Here is a 14,659-nt window from a genome sequence, read left to right as displayed (position 1 = left end):
TGGGGGGGGTGAGTGGGTGGGGGGGTGCGGTGGGGGGGCGGGTGGAGGGGGTTGGAGGGTGAGTGGATGGATGAGTGAGTGGGTGAGTGAGTGGGTGGGTGAGTGGGTGGATGGGTGAGTCAGTGGGTGAGTGGGTGAGTCGGTGAGTGAGTGGGTGAGTGGGTGGGTGAGTGGGTGGATGAGTGGGTTCGTGGATGGGTGAGTGGGTGGGTGATGCGTTGGTGAGTGAGTGGGTGGATGGGTGGGTGAGTGAATGGGTGGGTGGGTGAGTGGGTGGGTGAGTGGGTGAGTGATGAGGTGGTGAGTGATGAGGTAGTGAGTGGGTGGGTGGGTGATGAGTTGGTGAGTGAGTGGGTGGGTGATGAGTTTGTGAGTGAGTGAGTGGGTGGATGGGTGGGTGAGTGGGTGAGTGATGAAGTGGTGAGTGATGAGGTGGGTGGGCTAGTCGGTGGGTGATGAGTTGGTGAGTGTGTGGGTGGGTGGGTGAGCTAGTGGGTGGGTGATGAGTTGGTGAGTGGGTGGATGGGTGGGTGGGTCAGTGGGTGAGTGATGAGGTGGTGAGTGATGAGGTGGTGAGTGATGAGTTGGTGAGTGAGTGGGTGGGTGATGAGTTGGTGAGTATCCTCCAGTACCCGCACTGCTGCGTGCGACTCCACCAGTCGCCTCACGGTGGCGGGAGACGTCATTCCTCGTGCCTGAACACAGAGACACAGAGACGTGGGGCCTGAACACAGAGACACAGAGACGTGGGGCCTGAACACAGAGACACAGAGACGTGGGGCCTGAACACAGAGACACAGAGTCGTGGTGCCTGAACACAGAGACACAGAGACGTGGGGCCTGAACACAGAGACACAGAGACGCGAGGCTTGAACACAGAGACACAGAGACGTGGGGCCTGAACACAGAGACACAGAGACGTGGGGCCTGAACACAGAGACACGGAGACGCGAGGTCTGAACAGAGACACAGACACACAGAGACGTGGGGCCTGAACACAGAGACACAGAGACGTGGGGCCTGAACACTGAGACACAGAGACGTGGGGCCTGAACACAGAGACACAGAGACGTGGGGCCTGAACACAGAGACACAGAGACGTGGGGCCTGAACACAGAGACACAGAGACGTGGGGCCTGAACACTGAGACACAGAGACGTGGGACCTGAACACAGACACAGCGACGTGGGGCCTGAACACAGAGACACAGAGACATGAGGCCTGAACACAGACACAGAGACGTGGGGCCTGGACACATAGACGTGGGGCCTGAACACTGAGACACAGAGACGTGGGGCCTGAACACAGAGACACAGAGACGTGGGGCCTGAACACAGAGACACAGAGACGTGGGGCCTGAACACAGAGACACAGAGTCGTGGTGCCTGAACACTGAGACACAGAGACGTGGGGCCTGAACACAGAGACACAGAGACGTGGGGCCTGAACACTGAGACACAGAGACGTGGGGACTGAACACAGAGACACAGAGACGTGGGGCCTGAACACAGAGACACAGAGACGTGGGGCTTGAACACTGAGACACAGAGACACAGAGACGTGGGGCCTGAACACAGAGACACAGAGACGTGGGGCCTGAACACTGAGACACAGAGATGTGGGGCCTGAACACACAGACACGGAGACGTGGGGCCTGAACACAGAGACACAGAGACGTGGGGCCTGAACACTGAGACACAGATACGTGAGGCCTGAACACAGAGACACTCACCCCACTCACCCCACTCACCCCACTCACTCACCCCACTCACTCCACTCACCCCACTCACTCCACTCACCCCACTCACCCCACTCACTCACTCCACTCCACTCACTTCACTCACCCCACTCACCCCACTCACCCCACTCACTCACTCCACTCACTCTACTCACCCCAATCACTCACCCCACTCACCCCAATCACTCACCCCACTCCACTCTACTCACCCCACTCACCCCACTCACTCCACTCACTCCACTCACCCACTCACCCCACTCACTCACCCCACTCACTCACCCCACTCACTCCACTCCCCCCACTCCACTCCACTCACCCCACTCACCCCTCACTCCACTCCCACTCACCTCCACTCACTCCACTCCACCTTCTACTCACTCCACTCACTCCACTCACCCTACTCACCCCACTCACCCCACTCACCCTACTCCACTCACCCCACTCACCCCACTCACCCCAGTCACCGCACTTACTCACCCCACTCACTCCACTCACCCCACTCACCCCAGTCACCGCACTTACTCACCCCACTCACTCCACTCACCCCACTCACTCCACTCACCCCCACTCACCCCACTCACCCCACTCCACTGACTCCACTCACCCCACTCACCCCACTCACTCACCCCACTCACTCTACTCACTCCACTCCACTCACTCCACTCACCCCACTCACCCCACTCACTCACCCGACTCACTAACCCCACTCACTCCACTCACCCCCACTCACTCCACTCACTCCACTCACTCACCCCACTCACTCACCCCACTCACTCCACTCAGTCCACTCACCCCACTCACCCCACTCACCCCACTCACTCACCCCACTCACCCCACTCACCCCACTCACTCACCCCACTTACTCCACTCAATCCACTCACCCCACTCACTCACCCCACTCACTCACCCCACTCACTCCACTCACCCCACTCACCCCACTCCACTCACTCCACTCACCCCACTCACCCCACTCACCGCACTTACTCACCCCACTCCACTCACCCCACTCACCCCACTCACCCCACTCACCCTACTCCACTCACCCCACTCACCCCACTCACTCACCCCACTCACTCCACTCAATCCACTCACCCCACTCACCCCACTCACCCCACTCACTCACCCACTCACCCCACTCACGCACCCCACTCACTCCACTCACCCCACTCACCCCACTCACCCCACTCCACTCACTCCACTCACCCCACTCACCGCACTTACTCACCCCACTCCACTCACCCCACTCACTCCACTCACCCCACTCACCCCACTCACCCTACTCCACTCACCCAACTCACCCCACTCCACTCACTCCACTCACCCCACTCACCCCACTCACTCACCCCACTCACTAACCCCACTCACTCCACTCACCCCACTCACTCCACTCAGTCCACTCAGTCCACTCACCCCACTCACCCCACTCACCCCACTCACCCCACTCACTCACCCCACTCACTCCACTCACCCCACTCACCCCACTCACCCCACTCACCCCACTCCACTCACTCCACTCACCCCACTCACCCCACTCACCGCACTTACTCACCCCACTCACTCCACTCACCCCACTCACCCCACTCACTCCACTCACCCCACTCACCCCAATCACCCTACTCCATTCACCCCACTCACCCCACTCCACTCACTCCACTCACCCCACTCACCCCACTCACTCACCCCACTCACTAACCCCACTCACTCCACTCACCCCACTCACTCCACTCCACTCACTCACCCCATTCACTCACCCCACTCACTCACCCCACTCACTCCACTCAGTCCACTCACCCCACTCACCCCACTCACCCCACTCACCCCACTCACTCACCCCATTCACCCCACTCAACCAACTCACCCCACTCCCTCACCCCACTCACCCCACCCGTGTCGCCTCACCTGGGCTGCGTTGGCAGCGAGCAGCAGCGTCTGTCGAAGCCTGTCCCACGGCCGTCTTTGTCTTCCCCGAGGGGCGTTGGGGACTACAAACTGCAGAGCCCCAGACAGCCACTCGTTTGAGGCTGATTCAGCCTGCGAACACGACAACTACGCAGCCTGCATACCCCCATCCACCCACCCACTCAGCCACCCACTCACCCACCCACTCAGCCACCCCCCACTAACCCACCCACTCACCCAACCCACCCACTCACCCACCCACTCACCCAGCCACTCACGCACTCACCCCCCACTCCACCCCCCCCCCACTCACCCACCCACTCACTCACCCACCCAACCACCCACTCACTCACCCACTCACCCACTCACCCACTCACCCACCCACTCCCCCACTTAACCACCCACTCACCCACTCACCCACCCACTCACCCAGCCACTCACGCACTCACCCCCACTCCCCCCCCCCACTCACCCACCCACTCACCCACCCAACCACCCGCTCACCCACCCACTCACCCACTCACCCACCCACCCACCCACTCACCCCCCCACCCACTCACCCACCCACCCACCCACTCACCCACCCACCCACTCACCCACTCACCCACCCAACCACCCAACCACCCACTCACTCACCCACCCACTCACCCAACCCACTCACCACTCCCCTACCACTCACTCACCCACCCACTCACTCACTCACTTACCCCCTCACTCACTCACCCACCCACCCACCCATACACTCACTCACCCACCCAACCACCGACCCACTAACCCACTCACCTACTCACTCACCCACCCACCCGCTCACCCACCCCTCCCCACTCACCCCCTCACTCACCACCCCACTAACCCACACACTCACCCACCCACCTACTCACTCACCCACTCACCCACACACTCACCCACCCACTCACCCCTCCCGTACCACTCACTCACCCACCCACTCATCCACCTTCTCACCCACCCTCTCAGCCACCCACTCACTCACCCACTCACACACTCACCCACTCACACACTCACCCACCCACTCACCCCACCCCCCACTCACCCCACCCCCCCACTCACCCCACCCCCCACTCACCCCCCCCACTCACCCGCCCCCACTCACCCCCCCCCCACTCACCCCCCCCCCCACTCACCCCACTCACTCACCCCCCCCCCACTCACTCACCTCCCCACTCACTCACCCACCCACTCATCCACCCACTCACCCCCCCCCACTCACCCCCCCCCTCTCACCCACTCGTTTGGGGCTGATTCAGCCTGCGAACACAAAGCATACCCAGCCTGCATACCCCCCCCACTCACCCACCCACTCACCCACCCCTCCCCTACCACTCACCCACCCACTCACCCACCAACTCACCACCCACTCGCACTCCCCCACTCGAATCTCCCCACTCACCCACCCACTCACCAACCCACTCACCCCCCGACTCACCACCCACCACCCTGAGTTGCGGAATGCCGCAACTCAGGGTTGGACGTCGCAGCAAACCGGAACGGTCACGGGCAAATAAAGAGACAAAGCTCCCCTAGGTAGCTGTGTGTGTAGCTGTGCGTGTGTTGCTGTGTGTGTGTATGTAGGTGTGTGTGTATGTAGGTGTGTGTGTATGTAGGTGTGTGTGTATGTAGGTGTGTGTGTTTGAAGCTGTGTCTGTAGCTGTGTGTGTGTAGTTGTAGGTGTGTGTGTAGGTGTGTGTAGGTGTGTGTGTCGTGTGTAGGTGTGTGTGTGTAGCTGTGTGTGTAGGTGTATGTGTAGCTGTTTGTGTGTAGCTGTGTCTGTAGCTGTGTGTGTATAGCTGTGTGTGTGTAGTTGTGTGTATAGCTGTGTGTGTAGCTGTGTGTGTAGCTAGGGAAATAATAAATAATATAAATATTAAACAATATATTGGGAAATAATAAAATAATATAAATATAAAACAATATTGTTGTATATTTTTTTATTTTATTCTTTCCCTTCTACGTGACTTTACCGAAAGAACCAAGAATATGAATTCCTGCAGTCACGAAAGCTTTAAATCAAAACCCCCTATCTCCTTGTGGTGCCGAACGGGCAACGCTGTCGTGGGCAGTGTCGTGGGGGGAGGGACAATTTCCGATTGGCCTTTCCTCTCATGGCGCTTGTAGCCACCACAGCGGCTCTGGACTGGTGCGAGGGGCTGGTAACCCCTCCACCTTCAATTAATTACCACTAAACCACGACCGCAAAATTTTATTGATAAAAAGCCTGTGCCGGAGGCCCCGGGGTGACAGGCGTCTATGACGTCTCCCAGCCAAATCCCATTTGGCGCAGCCAGGAGACTGAATCCTTACCCTCGGGGCTCCTCCAGAAACAACAAAAAACCACTACAGATGGCCACGTTGAATGTTAGATTGCTCACTGCGTAGGAGAGGCTGCGACTCCCCTGTCGGGAGCTGGACTGGTACCGCCGGGATCTCTGTGGCATTCAGGGGGTCTGGTGGACCGGCTCTGGCTCCTGCCACCAAGAGTGGTGGACAGTCCTCTACTCGGGGCAGGAGACAACAGGGAGTGGCTCTTCTTCTGAACAAAAGAATGAAGGGGAGCGTGGGAGCGTGGCGGTGAGGTGTGGGAAGCTGTAAGCTCCAGGCTACTTTGGGCTTGTCTTCCCATCAACCAGTGATGAGGAGTGGTGGTTGTGGTTACTTATGCCCACATTGAAGACGAACATCCGTGGAGGGATGCAGGCAAGGTCGATAAGTCAGATGCCTTCTATGACCTCCTGTCACAGGTGCTGGCTAAAGTGGCCCCTCGGGGTAGAGTCATCTTCATAATCAACGTTTTTGGGTTTAGATCGCGTTATTTATAAATGTGTCGTAACCCTCCACCACCTGACACGGCCAATCAGTAAAAAAGTGTCACGTTGACAAAAGACAAATAGTTCACTGCTTTAGCCCACCGGTGTGTTGAAGCCACAACATTTACAATTTGAGTACGACGTTTCGCTGGTAATTGCATCCAGCATCATCGGGCATGGTTGCAATTACCAGCGAAACGTCGTACTCAAATTGTAAATGTTGTGGCTTCAACACACCGGTGGGCTAAAGCAGTGAACTATTTGTCTTTTGTCAACGTGACACTTTTTTACTGATTGGCCGTGTCAGGTGGTGGAGGGTTACGACACATTTATAAATAACGCGATCTAAACCCAAAAACGTTGATTATGAATAACATTAGTCGCGAAAGCCTACGTGTTAAACTAGAGTCATCTTGTTGGGTGACTTCAATGCTCGAGTGGGTCATGATGCTGGCACCTGGTCTGGAGTGATTGGAAGGCATGGGCCAGATCAGCTCAATAACAACGGTAGGAGGCTGCTAGATTTTGTGCAGCCCATTGGCTTGTAATTACCAACACGGTGTTCCGGCATCGGCGCATCCACACAACACCATGGATGCATGCCGGATCCAAGCAAGAACATCTGCTGGACTGCATAGTGACGGAACAGCGGTTGCTGGCCCATGTCCTTGACACCAGGACCTACGGTGGAGCTGATCTGCCCACTGACCATCGACTCGTCATCTGTAAGATGTGCCTGCCATTCTTCCACTCCAGTGATGGGTGTACACCCAGGACCCCATTCAAACCTTACGTGGCATGGTCTCAGCTAGCTGATGGAAGTTGCAAGCAAGAATGTATTCATATAACAGGTTTTTGGGTTAGATCGCGTTATTTATGAATGTGCCGTAACTCTCCACCACCCGACACAGCCAATCAGTAAAAAAAGGTGTCACGTTGACAAAAGACAAATAGTTCACTACTTTAGCCCACCGGTGTGTTGAAGAGTGAATCCACAACATTTACAGTTTTTGAGTATTGTGACGTTTCGCTGGTAATTACATCCCCAGCGTCATCAGGCAATTTGCCAGAATGGTGTAGCCCTCCACTTGCTCCCGGTCTTAAATAGAGCAGAAGGTCACATTTGTTCTTCGAAACAGTGAGGAGATCCCGCAGGGATCAGTGAGGAAGGGCCTTTTCTATTGATGCCCCCAGGGTCTGGAACGCTATCACAAATAAACTGCAACTTGGATGACTACCTGTGAAATCTTCACTCAAAACTGCTCTAGAGGAGTTGTACACGCCTTGCTGCCACTGCTATTCAGAATGGCATGAAATCAAATGTATCATTCCGGATGACCGCTGCAAAGTATGATCTTGAGTTTTTATTATAGTGTGCTGATCTTTAAACGTGTATTGAAAAATATTGATACTGCTACTGATACTCCTGCTGTTATGGAGTGAATCGTTAAATTTGAATCACAATTCCTATGATCACTGTTACATTGTTTTATAGCTTTATTTTGGTGATTTTGAAAAGTTTTGGTTTCGCCATGTTTGTTTGTTGTAGTACGGAGTTAGCCTGATAACTTTAATCTAAATTGTCTTATGGTTTTTATTGCTTGACTTGCATCCAACTGGGATTTTTGCACACAGTGTTGAAATGCGGTGCTTTTTCTGGAAGACTTTGCTGTTTTTACCTGGATTTTTCTGTTGCGTGTAGTCACTTTAAGATGTTTCTTGTTCATGTTTTTGTTTGTTGCGGTTGCACCCGAGTCAAGAGCCGCATGGCTCACAGGGTTATACCTAATAAATGCAACTGAAAACTAAAAACAACAACGGAGGGCGGAGGAGCGACGCTCACAACAATGAGCGGAGCGCCGGGTGGCTAAAACACAGCAAGTTGGCACAGTAGGGGGCGCAGGTGGTGCATCAGCCAGTCAGTCGACCCGTGGTACCTGCTGGGTCTGACCCGTGACCTTTCTCCTACCAGCAGGCGCTTGTCACTTAACGTGATAGCCTCAAGGTGCAACTAGCCTGGCACAAGCGTTGTGTTGACGTCACCGCCACTTAGTGGCGAATGGCGGTTGTTGTTGTTGTGTAGCTGTCTGTGTGTGTAGCTGTGTTTGTAGCTGTGCGTCGTGATGACGTGATGACGCGACGTAAAGTGAAACGAGGAGACGCATTCAAGGCGAACTTTTGATTTACTGCGTTTGCCTTTGAAACGAAGCGTACACATTAATTTTATATCATAAAGAGGCCACCATTCTAATCGGCGTTGATTCTAATCAACAGCTCAGAGCAGCATAACCCGCAAATAACATGAAGCCCCCCAACTCCCAGAATTAAACTCGCAATCGCGCTCCAATATTATCACAAGTAAAATAATCCTCATTTATTACTCAGTGGTACAACATGATAACGATTGATATATATTTATATATATATGTGTGTGTCTTCCAAAGCTATGACAACACTAGCACGTTTAGTAAGCAAAGCGTGCGTGGGATCGCGACTAAAAACGAGGTCTGGTGGTGGCTGCCAGCACATTCGTACCGCGTGGTGAGCATTGCAGATTGCAGATTTGTTACAAGTGATCACTCTGTTTTGTTATCGTACGAGCAGCGGGGGTAGACGAGGCTCCTGGTGTCGGGGTGAGTTGCCCGCTGGAAAGTTTGGGGGGGTTGGGGGGTTGGATGCAATTCCACGCGAGCACCGCCTCACGCTCGCTCGATGGGGAGATGGCATCACGCACTTCTGAATGCAGCAAATCGAGCGCTGTGTTTTGTTGTTATTCTGGGCTCTTTCTGTAAAGTGTTTCTTTTTTTATTATTATTATTATTTTTATTCACTTTATTTTGTATTATTATTTTTCTTCTATCTACGTGACTTTACCGAAAGAACCAAGAATATGAATTCCTGCAGTCACGAAAGTTTTAAGTATAAATTTGTTGTTGTTGTTGTCGCGAGCGCTGGTGACCCTCGACCCTTTGGCTAAGAGTTGACGTCGCTTCGTTAACCCCGCACGGCCGTGCATTCATGCCGAAGCAATGGTTACGTATCAAGGGACGTTGATCTGCGTAATGCGTGCATTATCTAATATAAGAATGTGCAGGTAAAGGATTCATATATATACACAAATGGTACTTCAAAATAAAGTGAACACTTCTGAGAATTTTCAAACAACACCATGAGAAATGCGCCTCTGGTCTCTGGAGACCAGGCGCTCGTTGACAACGATGGCGAACAAGTGGAGACTCTTTGACTTTTTGAGGCTGTTAACATTACATTTGTTATCGTTATTTGGTTCTTTCGGTTAAGTCACGTCTAAAGATAAAATTATAAATTAAATAATAGCATATTACGACATTTCGATTGCAACACAAGCAATCATCATCAGGTATAATGAAATAGCGACATAAAATCTAACCAGAAAACTATAGACAGACATATAAGCAGACAGATATCAACAAGATACACAGAGAGAGCAACACAGGTACAGAGAGGGGTGATTGTCTCTGTGGGGTGGCCTTAAATAGACAGAGGGGGGTGGAGGCAGAGAGAGGGAGGGGGTTAGAGAAAAAAATTAGCATATCAATGAGTGGACGACAAACGTGGTGCTGCAAGTGCGATGACACGACAAGCAAGCTTGAAAATCAGGAGAAGGACACACTAAAATTAAATAACCTAGTAAAATATTGAAATGTAATGTAATACAACACAGAAGGTCGGTCAACACACAATTAACGCATAGCCTGGTTGATTACGTATTTCAAAGATTGCTAAGTTAGAATTTAAGTGTGAAAATTCCAAAGAGATGACACAGGCAGAGAGAACACGTAGCCAGAGAGAGAGAGAGAGAGAAAAGATAAGCTTAAAACTTCCCCGTAGAAGTGGTTCAATCTTAATTTTAGAACTTTCGTGACTGCAGGAATTATTATTTGGTTCTTTCGGTTAAGTCACGTCTAAAGATAAAATAATAAATTAAATAATAGCATATTACGACGTTTCGATTGCAACACAAGCAATCATCATCAGGTATAATGAAATAGCGACATAAAATCTAAGGCCACCCCACAGAGACGATCACCCCTCTCTGTACCTGTGTTGCTCTCTCTATGTATCTTGTTGATATCTGTCTGCTTATATGTCTGTCTATAGTTTTCTGGTTAGATTTTATGTCGCTATTTCATTATACCTGATGATGATTGCTTGTGTTGCAATCGAAATGTCGTAATATGCTATTATTTAATTTATTATTTTATCTTTAGACGTGACTTAACCGAAAGAACCAAATAATAATTCCTGCAGTCACGAAAGTTCTAAAATTAAGATTTGTTATCGTGTTTACAGTCTACTATTATCCATTTTTTTTCCATTAAACACGATAGTCCCATGTATGTGTTAAAAGAAAAAATTGAAGCACCCTGTATATGGTGTTGCATATGTCGGGTTATGAAATTTTGATAAAAAATTTAAAATAAAAAAAAATTGGAAAAATGCGTATTTCGCGTAAATTATGCCAATGTATGAACTTATACGCATATATTATGATAATCATGGAGATAATCGTATTAATTTATGCGAATGCTTGCGATTATGTTAATGTGGGCAGTTATGATAATTAGGCTTAGCTTCGTTATCCAGAGTTGTATCAATCGGGATAAAACAATTATCTTTGATTAAACATTTATTGATTATCTTAGTGTGTTTATGTTATGTTAGGTCTCGAAATTCATATCTCAACGCAGGATACAGTTCTTATAATTAAAATGTGTATGCATAAACTTAGGAACGAAACACTCAAACACTTCTGTGTTATCTTCTTGGTTCTTTCGGTAAAGTCACGTAGAAGGAAAATAATGAAATAATAAAAATAAAACATAATAAAATAATTCTCACGACGTTTCGGCCACAACGCAAGCAGCCGTCCTCAGGTGAAGAATGAAACACCACCAAGCTTGGAGCGTATATTTAAGCTGGGTTGGTGGGAGAAGAGAGCCTTGACAAAGGAATTTGCATATCAATAGGAATTGAGCATATTTATGGGAAATGCAGATATGGGATTAGTCACTACTTGTGAAATGCGTAGGAGATGGGCGGGAGGTTTCAAAGTCATATTATGCCCGTGCATTATGCAGGATTAGCAGAATCAAAGGGAGGGGATAGGGGTAGCATTAACAAAGGGAAGGAATGTTAATAGTATGTAGCTGCAGTTACTAAACCACCACGTAAAAAAAACTAAAGTATAAACTACATAGTATCATCAGTATACTAAATATACTCTCCAATAAGCTGAGCTACTAACAGTAAGTAATACATTACAATTCTATGTCGCAAAAAAAGGTATAATATGCTTCCAGCTAAACTTTTTTCTCTTACATCACACGAGTCTACACCGTACTATATACTCCCATAGACAAACCCAACATTAAATTATATACTGGATTACTATACACCACCCTATACCTTCGACTATAATATTACACTAAGTATTATTCTACCCACCCTACTGTATACCACACTGCTGTATATTCACTAAACAATTACGATACTGTATATTACCATATATATTGTATTAAACATTACAATTTTATACTATTTATACAATCTGCTATACACTATACCATTGACCATCGCGTGAAAGATACTAAGAGGAAGCAACGAAATATGTCAATGGGAGAGTGGTGGTAGGAGACTTGCAGCGGAGCAAATAATCCATTCCCTGTGGAGAATACAAGATATATAGTCAATGCCAGTGAGTTAATTGCGGTCTGAAAGTCACCGTAAACGTGAACACAATCAGTTAAGATCCAAAATGGTTTATTACGTCTTCCCAATGATTGCTGAGCCAGAATCCATCTTCTCGGTTGAAATTGTCTCTGTGTTTGTATATGTGGATCGCCTCATGAACGAATCTCTCATTGTAGCCAGATGGCTTGCAGAGAACCTCTGTCTTGGAGAAGTCAATGTCATGTGAGCCCACTGAATTGTAACAGTGATCTGCCACGGCTGAGGTGTTTGTCCTACCGTGTTTCAGGTCTGCTTTATGTTCACGGATGCGGTCCGAGACATGTCGTTTGGTTTCTCCAATGTAACTGCTACCACAGAGGCAACTTAGTTTGTAGACGCCAGGGTACTGTATGTCTGGAACCACATCTTTTACAGACGGGACCAGATCACGGATTTTATGTACTGTGTTGAATCGGACCTGGATCTTGTGTTTAATCAGGATTTTGGAGATCTTTTTTTGTGACCCCAGCAATGTAGGGTAAGGTGATGGTTTTGAAAGGCTCCTCAACAGGATCTTTCTTGATGGTTGGAGTGATGGCTTTGCGGTTCGTGTAGTCGGAGTAACCATTAGCCTTAAGAGCTTGGCGTAAGTGTTTGAGTTCACTGGCAACGTGTTCCTGGTCGGAGATGCATTGGGCTCTATGGTATAGCGTCTTGATGAGGGAGTTCTTCTGGGATGGATGGTGGTGGGAATCCGGTTTTAGGTAAGCATCCGTATGGGTGGCTTTCCTGTAGACAGAATGGCTCATTGAACCATCAGGTCTCCTTTTAATTAGGACATCCAAAAAGGGTAGCTTGCCATCTTTTTCGACTTCCATGGTGAATCTGATGGCTGGGTGTATGGAATTGATGTGGTCGAGGAATTGGTCTAGAGCAGGCCGGCCATGTGGCCAGATGACAAAAGTGTCATCTACGTACCTCTTCCATAAGGTCGGGCATAGAGTGGCAGTCTGGATGGCGTCAGTCTCAAATTTCTCCCGCGTTCCCTCTGAGTGCTTGTCATCTCGAGACTCCTTAATACGTATTTATGGCTGGCAAGTGTTTGTGCCGAACCATTGGAAGACAAAGGTGGCTGATGAGGCTTTGGTTCTATGGGATACATTATGTGGTCCTGTGTGTTAGATTTATTCCTTGTATCTCTTATGAGTTACCTCCGGTCTTAATATCGTGGTTATTATTCGGTTCATGTTAAATCGATATTCGTAATGATCCTCGTTACGTCATTATTTTGAGGGTTTTGCCAAGCTTCGTTATGAGTCTGTCTCCATAGATTAGTGTTTTATTTTGAGTTATATTTCGATGCTGGGTAATGGCAGGGCTCATGTATTTGGTTCATTTTGGTGAGGCTACATAGATAGAAAGATACAATACAAAATAATATATGTGTGGTGAATACGAGTAATATAAGGGAATTAATCATAAAGCCACTATTGTAGACTGCAGTCTTATCACGTTGATTTGTTCTTTTTGCTGAGTTTCAACTTTTAACCGTTAAAGAAAACTCGAGTTGTAACGTTGTTTGTGTCTGCTCTGAGCGTGTGTTTTCCTCTGGCCCCCATATTTTGTGCACCTCCAGACGTTTGGGGAATGTCAGGTCATAGACCTTTTGTCAATCTGGAGATTTCCAGATAGTCGCTGACCTCTCTTTGCTCCGAAGTTTGTTGTTGAATGGTATATGAATTTGTTAAAAGGGGCATAAATACAACAATGGTAATGTGTACATTAACTGTAATTAATTGTATATTCATGTGTCTACGTGATTAATAATGATTGCCATATAATCCAAAACACCGATAATTATTAGCAGGTTCCATACTCTTGGTTTTTTTGGTAAAGTCACGTAGGTTAAAACTCGATACAGTAATTTTGCTGTGACTGTTCCACCTGAAGACGGGGGCTTGTGTTGCCTCCGAAACGTCGTGATTTAATGTATTTGTTTTCGTTTTCCTTTTTTGACCTACGTGACTTTACCGAATAAACAAGAGTATGGATCCTTGCAGTCACGAAAGCTTCAAAAATTAGCAGGTTCCTCGAGCATTTCTACATATGAATGCCCGTTTTTTAACTACATCTATTTTATCACCACCCTAATTGCTGCCAGTATAGAACGATGTTCAAGGTTTTGGCATTTGTATTTTACCAATTGCTCTTTTGTAGCGGGAAACAGTTGCCGTGATGCAGCGGTCTCTTCGTGCAACATCTGAAAAACCAGCGCATGAGTGCTTCAAATTTGTCATTACAGTGAGCGTCAAACTTCCACGTTTTGAACTCCGTGGCCTTCGCCTTGGACCACTTCATGCGATTGTCTCCCCAACAAACTGACGAATCATCCTCGAATAAAGCCACTATTGTAGACTGCAGTCTTATCACGTTAATTTGTTCTTTTTGCTGAGTTTTAACTTTTTTTACCGTTAAATAAAACTCGAGT

At 49.0% G+C, this 14,659-nt stretch overlaps 1 protein-coding gene across 1 annotated transcript in view; it reads right to left on the bottom strand.

The window, feature by feature from the left end:
* Nucleotides 1-14,659, bottom strand: part of LOC133359476 (uncharacterized) — a 124,931-nt gene that overhangs the window by 31,571 nt on the left and 78,701 nt on the right. Inside the window, exons 3-4 of the mRNA XM_061577893.1 lie at nt 3,638-3,769; nt 633-695 (exon numbers count right to left, since the gene is read on the bottom strand). Coding sequence (XP_061433877.1) covers nt 633-686 — 54 coding nt within the window. The 5' untranslated portion in view covers nt 687-695; nt 3,638-3,769. The remainder of the gene's footprint in view (nt 1-632; nt 696-3,637; nt 3,770-14,659) is intronic.

Source organism: Lethenteron reissneri, chromosome 65 (genome assembly GCF_015708825.2).
Source record: "Lethenteron reissneri isolate LAM-NWPU_2019-01 chromosome 65, ASM1570882v1, whole genome shotgun sequence".
NCBI lineage: Eukaryota > Metazoa > Chordata > Hyperoartia > Petromyzontiformes > Petromyzontidae > Lethenteron > Lethenteron reissneri.
This window is presented reverse-complemented; position numbering and strand designations above follow the sequence as displayed.